Below are 11,598 nucleotides of genomic sequence, written 5' to 3'. Positions count from 1 at the left end.
CAAAATATTATTTTTCATTCATTATTTGGATTCTCTCACACTTATTTGCTTACTCATTACAACACTCTCACTCAATCATGAATACATTGTATATATTTAGAACTTTCTCTCCATAAATACTTTTCAAGCTTAAAAACATGCTTGGTGTGTCATACATTCCTTAAACTGTTGTTCTACACTTTATAGGTATAAAGAAACCCAGAGACCCAGTACACTTCCACACATTACTCAATGAGTCCCCTGGCGGACAGACTAGGAATAGCTAAATAAAAAGCACACCATATTAAACCAGTAAATACCTTGCTGTCTGCATAGGCTGAATATGAGCTGGAAATATTACATTACTGTAGGTTATGGAATATCATTTAATGTTTTATATGACTTTTTAAATCCACTCATAACTGGTTTTGTATTACCAGTCTACCGATTTAATTGGCCTACTTACTTTGGATCATATTAAAAATAAATCTATATAATTTATATATAGATTAATTTTTTTAAATATGACAGCTCAATAAAATTAAGATTGTTAGACGACTCGTTACACTTTTATTTGACCGGAAACGACCAAGTTTTGGCTGTGGAGCGTGTATGAAATTTTTGTCCGGTGATGGAAATTGAGCTCAGGAATGCATTTTTCCCCTGTGCGTCGCGGATGTTACTGTGACTGGCTGTGAGGTAAGAAAACAAGTCCGTCCCTCTCTCCTGCAGCCAGCCCATTGGTCCAGGCGGGTTCCAGGAATGTCCTGAAACTGTTTAAATAGCACTAGTATCAGTAGGATAAATCAGTAGAATAAGTCTAAGCACCGGAATAAATCCCGGACAGGAGCTCGTAGAGACTTTGCAACTATCTACCCAAAACTAATGATATTGTAAGAGCTAAAGGAAGAGAAACGGGATAAATAATCGGACAAGCAAGGACTTTTCTATTTTCAGAGGGAATTTTCATTTTAAAGGTTTGTAGACTGGTTTCATTATCGTACATTATTTATTTATCACCAAATGTAGCCTAGAAGTGTCCCGTAACGGCGTGTTTGATATTTTTGGTTTCAATAGGGATCACTTGAGATTTCGACATGATGCTGTGTGGCATCTTTTTGCTGTTGATGCTTTGGAGCTGTGAAGGCGCGAGATTGGCAGGTGAGAATGGAAAACTATTTTTAGCATAATAGTCTTTTTTCACCTGTAAAAACGTTATAAGTAATTCCATATTTAAAGTAATCAAATAAAAACAGGAACTTTATCTGTAACTGTGGTACTCACTATAATATTCTTAAAATAGTTTATAATAATTAAGTTATATTTGTGTAATGTTTTGCTAGTGTATATATAGTGTGTATAGTGAATATATAGTGAATATATAGTGAATATATTATATCTAGTGACTTTGGGGAGTCTCTGTTTTCATGCATTTTTATGCATTTGTATGTTAACGCTGTCATTATGAGAGAAAGAAACTGAACAATGCATTTTGCTTTTCTTTGACCGCAGAGAGTCGGGATGATAACAGTGTGTATGACCTATTTGATCTGGCCCGGGTCAACAAAAGACACCACGGAGTGAGTTTGGTCAAAGGTGCAGATCCCTACAGCCCTGCATACAAGGTTCTCAACGCAGACCTGATCCCCCCAGTCCCCGACAGCTCCCTCAGGGACCTCCTTGACTCCATCCAGTCTGAGAGAGGCTTCCTCCTCCTGGTAAACCTGAAGCAGTTCAAGAAAACCAGGGGCAGCCTTTTGACCATCGAGAAGAATGATGGATCCGGACCCGTTTTTGAGATCATCTCCAACGGGAAGGCGAACACTCTGGATGTGGTGTACTCCACCATCACCCAGCAGCAGGTCGTGTCGATCGAGGATGCGGATTTGGCCACTGGAAACTGGAAGAACATCACCCTGTTTGTTCAGGATGACCGGGTTCAGCTTTTTGTCGGCTGTGAGGAGATCAATGTATCAGAGATGGATCTGCCAATCTCCAAAGTGCTGTCCCAGGAGGTGGCAGACATTGCCACACTCAGGATTGGAAAAGGAGCTGTGAGGGACAGATTCATGGTAAGTCTTAATGTGTTCGAGCTCTGGCAATTATTGTCTGTTGAAAAAAATATTTTGTCATCAAAGAATAACTGATGTAAGAAAATAAAGGGTTTATATATTTAAGTGTCTCTTAACTGGAATTTATTGTCCCTCAGGGAGTGCTTCAAAATGTGCGCTTTGTCTTTGGAACCACTCTTGATGCCATACTGAGAAATAAGGGATGCCAGAGTGGAGGTAAGTCTGAAAAATAGATCAATATATCAATTTCCCTTAACTGAGCGAATCTTATTCAAGTGCAGAATATGCAAGTGTAAGTGTAAGGATACAAATTGACCACCAAATTGTGCGCCAGTGAACAGAAATTAATTTGTCTACTCTCCTCTTTCCCCCCTGCAGCTACCTTAACTGATGTCATGACCTTGGAAAACCCAGTCAATGGCTCCAGCCCTGCCATTAGGACTCATTACAACGGGCACAAAGCCAAAGGTGAGACCTCTCCTCCACAAACTGTGTCCCTGTTCTACTCAGCAGTTGTAAGCTTTAAGAGGTGAAGTAATTTATTGGACTCTTCTCTCCCTTATTCAGAAATGCAGTCTGTCTGCGGCTTCTCTTGTGACGACATCGCCGGCATTTTTAAGGAGCTCAAGGGACTCGGTGTGGTCGTTAAACAGCTGTCAAATGAGCTCCGCAAAGTGGTAAGCTCCAAGGGCCACCAGGGTCTGCTCTCTGTCATTATTCACTCCTTCTTTTCCCCTCGTCCCCGTCTTCCCCTCCGCTTCCAGTTATTGGATTCCCAGTGCGTAGCCACTTGTCGCTGTAATGGCAGTCCCTGGCCAAGTCTTTAATGAGACCCATGTGAATACACAAATATGTTTGGCTGTCGGTTGCATTTGTACTGCTCCGCTAGATTCAAGCAATGTCTTAATCACAGTGTCGGTCAGTGATTCATTTGTATTGGAACTTTGGCAAAAGGAACGTTTTCCATCCTCCATACTGAGCAACTCTCTCTTTTTCTCTCTCTCTCTCTTACTTTTTCCTCCAGTCTGAGGAAAGCACACTGCTGAAAAATCAAATGAACATCCACAGTGGCATATGCATCCACAACGGCATTGTGCACAAGGACAAAGATGAATGGACCGTGGATGGCTGCACCGAGTGCACCTGCCAGGTATGTGTCATCACACCTGCTGGAATCAGCTGAGGAAAGACATTGTCTTGTGTTTCCTGTATCCCTGCTGTAATGAAGTGACAATAGTGTTTATGTTAGCACCTCCTTTTATAACAACATCCCTTCTGTCTAAAAGTCATCAACACTTTTGCTCAATTAGCAACAAAGCAACATGGGGGCCTTTTCCCCAGCAGCAGCATCTAGGGAAGGTTGTTCATGTGTTGTGTAATTAGTTAGGTGTTAATGGGAGAGTGTTAGTGAGGATTATGTTTTATAACAACACAGCCGGATAGTCATGTCCCTGATAAAGATCACTCCTTTGGGAAACATAACAATTAGGCTTGGATTAGCACCAGCAAAGTCCTTTTTTGTAGCCAGCCAACCAGTCAGCTCACTCATTATTCTTGTACTAATTCAACTGTTCCTCTATTCAGAACTCTGCTACTGTGTGTCGCAAAATCTCCTGCCCTCTGATCCCATGTGCTAACGCCACCGTGCCTGAAGGAGAGTGCTGCCCGCGCTGTGAAAGACGTAAGCTTCTTTTTTAATCAACTTGTAACTTTCAGCAGATTTTCTTCATTTCGTTCTAGATATATTTTCTCAAGGTAACTTTTTGTCTTCCCCCATACAGCGATCGGAGAGGATGGTTGGTCCCCCTGGTCTGACTGGACCCATTGTTCAGTGACTTGTGGTCGGGGCATCCAGCAGCGTGGACGCTCCTGTGATCGCATTAACAGCAACTGTGAGGGCACATCTGTCCAGACCCGTGACTGCTACCCGCAGGAATGTGACAAACGCTGTAAGTCACTAAGCATTCTTAACACAGCCATTGTAATAGTAAATATTCTCCGTTTGAGAGCATGATTAATTAATTGTGTATGCGTTGCTCACAGTCAAACAGGATGGTGGTTGGAGCCACTGGTCTCCCTGGTCTTCGTGCTCTGTGACCTGCGGGGAGGGGGTCATCACCCGGATACGCCTCTGCAACTCCCCCACACCCCAGATGGGTGGCAGGGACTGCCAGGGAGATGGACGTCAAACCGAAATCTGCCAAAAGTCACACTGTCCTAGTGAGTTGAATTTCATTACCAAAGTATATACAATATGTTACAGTGTCTGAATTCATGTGAACATACTGAATGTTGTTTTTATGACACTTTTTTAGTCGATGGAGGTTGGGGACCTTGGTCAATTTGGGAAACCTGCAGTGTTACCTGTGACGGAGGAGTCCAGACCCGCAAACGTCTCTGCTCTGACCCCATCCCTAAATATGGAGGAAAGGACTGTGTTGGTGATGCTGCTGGATCTCAACTGTGCAACAAAAAGGACTGCCCTGTTGGTAAGCATTTCAGGCTTAACAAATGTTAAAGAAATAAGTAATTATTCACAGCAGATTACCTTTTTAAAGTACAAATATTTTTTTTCTACAGATGGTTGTCTCTCCAACCCGTGCTTCCCTGGGGCAAAGTGCACCAGCTCCCCCGATGGTTCTTTCAGGTGCGGCAAGTGTCCACTTGGATACACTGGGAACGGCATCGCCTGCAAAGACATTGATGAGTGTAAAGAGGTCTCTGACGCTTGCCACACACTTAACGGAGTCCATCGCTGTGAAAACTCTGAGCCTGGTTACAACTGTCTGCCCTGCCCTGCACGTTTCTCCGGTCCTCAGCCCTTTGGAAGAGGAGTGGAACAGGCAACTGCTAAAAAACAGGTTTGAGTTATTACTTGCTCACTGCGCTTGTGGCTAGTTGTCTAGCTGTTTGCATTTTTTAAAATGTAATTCTCTGTAATTTTCTCTAGGTTTGCAAACCCCGCAACCCTTGCCAAGATGGTAGCCATGACTGCCATAAAAATGCAAACTGCATTTACTTGGGCGTCTTCTCAGAGTCCATGTTCCGCTGCGAGTGCAAGCCAGGGTATGCTGGAAATGGTCGTATTTGCGGAGAGGACACTGACCTGGATGGATGGCCTAATACTAACCTGCGTTGTGTGGAGAACGCCACCTACCACTGCAAGAAGGTAGCCAGACCCCACATGGACCGAAATACAAAAGGCCATTATTACCCATCTGCACTCTATTATTGTGATGATTGTCTCCTTAACCGCTCCTTTGTTCCTTTACAGGATAACTGCCCCAGCCTTCCCAACTCTGGCCAGGAAGATCATGACAAAGATGGCCTGGGTGATGAATGTGACCATGATGATGACAATGATGGGATCCCCGATGATAGGGTGAGTCATCATAGAAGTTTATTTTAGCCCTAAAGTGTGCTTTCCTCAGAGACCAGACCTAGCAATCAGCAGCAACCATCCTTCCTTTGGGCAGTAGGAATGTAAAGTCTCTATGTTTTTGTGCTTTCACCAGAGAGTGGAAAACATGTAGCAAAGGATGAAGCCAGAATTGAAGATGAGGTGGATTGTTGCCCATTATTCTTAGTGTGGATTTGGAAAGTTGGGCAAGAAAAATGCTGTGGTAAAAATGACCAGCTCGCTTGCAGTGGAATATCACATTCCAGCAAAAGTTGGAGAAAAAACAAGCCATCAAAAGCACAGTTTTATTCCTTTAAATATGTATCTTTTTTAAGTAATGACCCATTTCAGTAATTTCATTGCACTTTCTTTTGATATTTCTCTATAAATTTAGGACAACTGCCCAAAACTGTACAACCCTGCCCAGTATGATGCAGACAGAGATGACATTGGCGACCGCTGTGACAACTGTGTGTTCGAGGCTAACACTGACCAAACTGACACTGACAACAATGGAGAGGGTGATGCCTGTGCTGTTGATATTGATGGCGATGGTGAGTGGTTTCTCCAAATTCCATTCAAGTGATCTTTCATGCCTTTCCTTAGCCTTAGCATTTGCACAGTCCTGAAGGCTTAGACATGTATGTTTTGACTCAACAGGCATTCTGAATGAAAATGACAATTGCCCATATGTTTACAACGTGGACCAGAGAGATACCGACGGGGACAGGGTGGGAGACCATTGTGACAACTGCCCTCTGGAGCACAACCCTGATCAGGTAACGTCAGATCTCATCTTTCCTTACAATCCATCTTGGGTTACATAGATCAATGTTACATGTAGCTATGTAGAAGTTCCTTGCTTTAATGAAAGAAAGGAATGTGACAGCTTAGGGCAAAATCCTCCCTGTTCTCCTCTCTATTCATCCACCTTTGGAACAATTATGAATGTGATATTTTGCTGAGGTGCAAGGACACAGGACACATTTGGGTAAATGGACATTGCTTGCATACTTGAAAACAAGGGTCTACATTTCAATCAGTAGCACCTCTCATATTGAGGCTGGCGAAAAACAGGGAAGAGAGTTTGAAGTGAGGACAAGAGTCTTATAGTGTGAATGGGAAATCTCATCATAAAGGAATTCTGTTCTCCTACAGTTCGACTCTGACTCAGATCGCGTAGGAGACAAGTGCGACAACAACCAGGACATTGACGAAGACGGTCACCAGAACAACTTGGACAACTGCCCATACATACCCAATGCCAACCAGGCAGGACCACGACAAGGATGGCAAGGGTGATGCCTGTGATCATGACGATGACAACGACGGCATTCCTGATGACAAAGACAACTGTAGGCTGGCATTTAACCCCGATCAGCTGGACTCTGATGGTGAGTCAGTCTCTCAAGGTTGTTTCATGTGTGGTCCTTTGGAACATTGGTGCAGTTTACCTGACAAATAGTGCCTCAGTTTATTGTTTGTAGCTCCTTGTCCATCTTTGTGATTTAGATGTTTATGTTTTCTTCTCAGGTGATGGTCGTGGTGATATATGCAAAGATGATTTTGACCAAGACAATGTTCTGGACATCTATGACGTGTGCCCGGAGAACTTTGCCATTAGTGAAACAGACTTCCGCAGATTCCAAATGGTTCCTCTGGACCCCAAGGGCACCTCCCAAATTGACCCCAACTGGGTGGTCCGGCATCAGGGCAAGGAGTTGGTGCAGACTGTCAACTGCGACCCTGGCATTGCTGTTGGTACGTAATACACAGACAGACATCTCGCTGCATTGATAATAAGTGGTAGCAAACTGTTTCTAAACCATCTTTTATTTCTTAATTCAGGTTTTGATGAGTTCAGCGCAGTGGATTTCAGTGGAACGTTCTTCATCAACACGGACAGAGATGATGACTACGCTGGGTTCGTGTTTGGCTACCAGTCCAGCTCACGCTTTTACACGGTGATGTGGAAACAGATCACACAGACCTACTGGTCCCACACGCCCACAAGAGCTCAAGGCTACTCTGGCCTGTCAATCAAAGTGGTCAACTCCACCACCGGGCCTGGTGAGCATCTGAGGAACGCCCTGTGGCACACCGGAGACACAGCAGGACAGGTGAGAGAACATTCATTGACTCAGGGTTTGAGACATCCTTTAAAACAATGTTTGACGCTTTTCTCATTTTAACCATTGCACTTCATCCCTTTCAGGTGCGCACTCTGTGGCACGACCCCAAGAACATTGGCTGGAAGGACTTCACCGCCTACAGATGGCATCTGACCCACAGACCCAAGACTGGACTTATGAGGTGAGTTAAAAACCTCAGAAGCATGCCCTTTAATTCAATTACTAATCTGCATAATTTATATCAAAATGGCAATGTGCTCATGTGATTACCTTTGTGTCTTTTAGAGTGGTCATGTATGAAGGAAAGAGAATCATGGCTGATTCTGGAAACATCTACGACAAGACATATGCTGGAGGGCGACTAGGCTTGTACGTCTTCTCTCAGGAGATGGTTTACTTCTCAGATCTCAAATATGAATGCAGAGGTAAGCACATAAGCAATGGCTTGATATTTCAAAAATAATTGTTTCATCACCTTAGACTTTATTTGTAACATGTTTTCTTTCTTTAATCACTTTCAGATACATAATTGGACCACAGAACCTTCCAGAAGAATGCCCATCAGTATGAATATATAATACAAGACCTGGATCGATATCTCTTTAACTTTTTTCTCTTGAGAACTGAACATTGGAGGAATGACGAGCAAGTGAGCTAACGTGAGGTAAACTGACCTCAGGACTATAAGCCAAATGAAAGTACAATGATGATTCTGCACCAAACTCAAATTGCGAGCGCAGCTCTGCTCCGAAGAAATTGGCCCTCTGATCTGCATTGAAGGGGGGGGGTCACATTTTATTGCTTTGCACACCTGAACTGTTGCCGGTATTCCTCGATGGATGAGGGACCAAAGGGAAGAGTGTTCCATGTTTTAATTTGTTTTAAATATTATTATTTTTGAGTATTAATATACATCTGCTGTGGACTCAAAGATGCTTGTTTCAGTATGAAGAAAGCAGTAGGAGGACTTTCTTAGGCCGGGGTTACTACACCCCTTGAAGGAACTGTTGAGGGACCATGGACAGTATGGACTGACTGTTACTATCAAAGAGAGTGAATGATGTTGTGTGTTTGTGCATGTGTGCCACCCAACAAGCATAGTTATGAAGACAACCACGTCAATTTTTTCATTTTGATTTCTTTTAACGACCCTTCACCCCACCCCCACACAGACCTGTATTTACAAGGTCTTGTGGCTTAGGGCTGGGCCAAAACATTCATCTTCTCAGGAAAGAGCACTAGAAGAAACGAGGAGAGCACATAATTAAGGACAGCACAGGGTCCTGAAGCAGGTGCACTGACCACCGCTTTGGAACAGTAATTATTAACAAATATTATGTTAATACCTCTAATCTTTACTGAATGTGTCAAGGGTCGTAAACAGACAGGGCCAGTCTATTTCCTGTCATGAGTAAACCATTGTAAGTATAGCTGTTTGTATTTACTTATTCATCATAGAGGCTTTAATTCTCATTCATCTCGGCATCTTAAAATATTGTCAGCTGCCTATTCCAATTAAGCAAAATCAATATCTGCTATTAGCAAGATAAAGCATTACATTTGGCCGAAACAGTAAAAAAAGTCAAAGATTCTGCACAGTGTGCATGACTGGTGTGCATGAGCTTGTGTGTACATTTCTGACAAGGTAACATCAAAGGAAACCCTTTATGTACAAATATTACCTCATTAATTATTTTTGTATTGAGGCCAGCAATACACAAGAATCACGTGTCTTAGCAACAGAGTTTAAATTGGTTGGCTTCTTTTTTTTTTGCAAGACTTTAGTATCATTTATATGCTGTATATAAGATATTTTTGTAGAAGCCCAAACAGGAACATAAAAGATTAAAGAAAAATGTTGTCTTGACTGTTTTGCTATATGTATTTCCTGTGCATTTGTTTTGATAAATTATTATGTTTGTTTTATGTTGAGGTCATTTCATTTGTGTAGATGTATGCTATTTAAATAATTTATCTAGAAGCGTAGCCTCATATGGAAGCGTTTCTGTCTGTATAAACTTATTTGCACACTGACATGAGGATGTCTTTGTTATTTTTGTTTTTTGTATGTCTTTTTTAATTATTAGTGAAGCTTTTCTATAAACTTACTATAGTTTCTACCCAAAGTGCTGTTTATACTCATACCTGGTATTCTGTAATGTCAAGTGAACAATAAACACTTTGATCTTTTACATTTGCTGTCTTTTTGTGCAAACAAACAGTTAAATAGACTCAAGACTCAAGGACTTTCTCAGTGATTTTTGGACTTCATACTCTGATTTAGGTCTTCTCCCTAGCAAAGCAAAAGAAGCCGAGCCATGCTGTGTGGAGCGACTGGAATCCATTATTGAAGCCTTGGAGAAAGGGAGGATCCTTGGGAGTCAACAGCAGGAAAATTCAACATGAAGTATAACCCACTTGTACAGCTCATCCATACAGATCTGATTACACATAACACAGGCATCACATTACACCTTCAAAGGACAACACTGTGAGATTTAGACATGGAATTTTGCACTCTAAAGTGATTCATTCTTTTTGGGATGTAAACTTATGGCTGTGGTCCACTCTTGCCAGCAAGAATGTGCATTATAATTCAACAGTTTTTCATTAAAGTGTCTCAATAAAACTTATCAAAGTAGATGAGGTATCCATAGACTGTGTCTGCCACTCGCTGACTGTTATGCATATCACCAGCAAGCAGAATTCAGACTGCTAATTTAGATGTTTCACAGGGCCTGAAAGAGCTGTATTCTGAGGCACGAGTGAGGGTCGTGCCAGAAAACCCAGACAGTCTCAGTATGCCGCGGTTCTCTTTACATTCGAAGTGACCTCATTCTTACCACACTGAGCTCACTGTGTTTCCATTACCCCAAATGAGTGACATATCTTCTTATTTGTAAAACGGACTAAATTGACACACATGCTGCACGTGTATTTATGAAATTATTTTAAAAACTATGATATAAATCTAATGTAGCGGTGTTAGTCTGAAAAGTGCTTGCGAGTGCTCTTTTGGACTTGTGCTGAGGTGTCTGTTAAGATCCCCAGACAGATAGTGCTGCAGGTTTCACTGATGGCAGCGCTCTTGTTATGGTTTGATCTTGGAGGCTCACCTGGCTGACGTGTTTCCAGTCCAGAGGAATGTGAGATAATTCATGGCGTTTAGACAGGGTCAGAATGTGTGGGTGAGATGAAGAGTGAGAAGAACAGGCCTGTAGGCGTCCAATGCCGGGAGAGAGGAAAGGCAGGGCTGAGGTCAGCCAGGTGCGGATTTGCTACTCACACTGTGCAAGCAGGAGCAAATAAGAACTGTGTTAACAGCTGGATAAATCTCCCAAACAAACCTAAAAGCATCATTCTCAAAGTTGGTAATCTTTTGCAGGTGGAATCCTGTTTTTTAAATGAAAATTAAACTGGTAAGAGGTCACAGAGGGTCCAGTTTAAGAGGATCCTACTAATCTGACCCGCCCACACTGATCACCTATAGAGGCAGGAAGGAAAGGAACGCTAAAGTGGCTCTTACTATCACTCCTGTGGAGCACACATCATCCCTCTGTCCTCATTAACAGCCACACATTACTAACAGATACATGTAGTATTTCATAGGAGAAGTCTTAAAGATAACACAATATAGTGTTCAGAAATGTTTATGGTTGCAGTAGAACATTCTGCGGCCATCGTACCCGGTTATTAGATTTTATGACAGCAATTTACTGTTCTCATCTATGGTACTTAGGTTAATACAAAAGGGTGGCCCTGCTGCTCTGTTTCCTCATGCAGGGGCATGAACACAAATAAAAACAATGGGACACAATCCAGCTGCATATCGAAAACATGGAGACCCATTAAGATTTTAAAAAATAACAGCTCTCAATCTCAGTTTGCCAAAAGGTAATGTTTACATCATGGGTGTATAAAGAGAAAATGGGGAGCTGTCTTTCTGTGAAAACAATATGTCATTTGTTTTATCCCTGTATGTTTACCAGAATATTTTGGACAGATGTTCAACATT

General features: G+C 42.2%; 1 protein-coding gene across 1 annotated transcript; it reads left to right on the top strand.

The window, feature by feature from the left end:
* The first annotated feature begins 803 nt into the window (after positions 1-803).
* thbs1a (thrombospondin 1a) lies at positions 804-9,775 on the top strand. The gene is given in 23 exon segments (XM_029460764.1): positions 804-956; positions 1,057-1,140; positions 1,492-2,051; positions 2,189-2,267; positions 2,430-2,519; positions 2,619-2,728; positions 3,076-3,201; positions 3,636-3,732; positions 3,833-4,000; positions 4,095-4,271; positions 4,367-4,540; positions 4,632-4,912; positions 5,002-5,220; positions 5,326-5,433; positions 5,846-6,005; positions 6,112-6,230; positions 6,610-6,726; positions 6,728-6,845; positions 6,985-7,212; positions 7,300-7,571; positions 7,667-7,764; positions 7,869-8,008; positions 8,105-9,775. Coding segments are annotated over 22 exon segments (3,513 nt in total). The 5' UTR covers positions 804-956; positions 1,057-1,076; the 3' UTR covers positions 8,113-9,775.
* Positions 9,776-11,598: the final 1,823 nt, after the last annotated feature.

This window comes from Cottoperca gobio, chromosome 22 (assembly GCF_900634415.1).
Source record: "Cottoperca gobio chromosome 22, fCotGob3.1, whole genome shotgun sequence".
Classification (NCBI taxonomy): Eukaryota; Metazoa; Chordata; class Actinopteri; order Perciformes; family Bovichtidae; genus Cottoperca; species Cottoperca gobio.
Note: the sequence above shows the minus strand (reverse complement) of the source record. Positions and strands in the feature narration are given on the sequence as shown.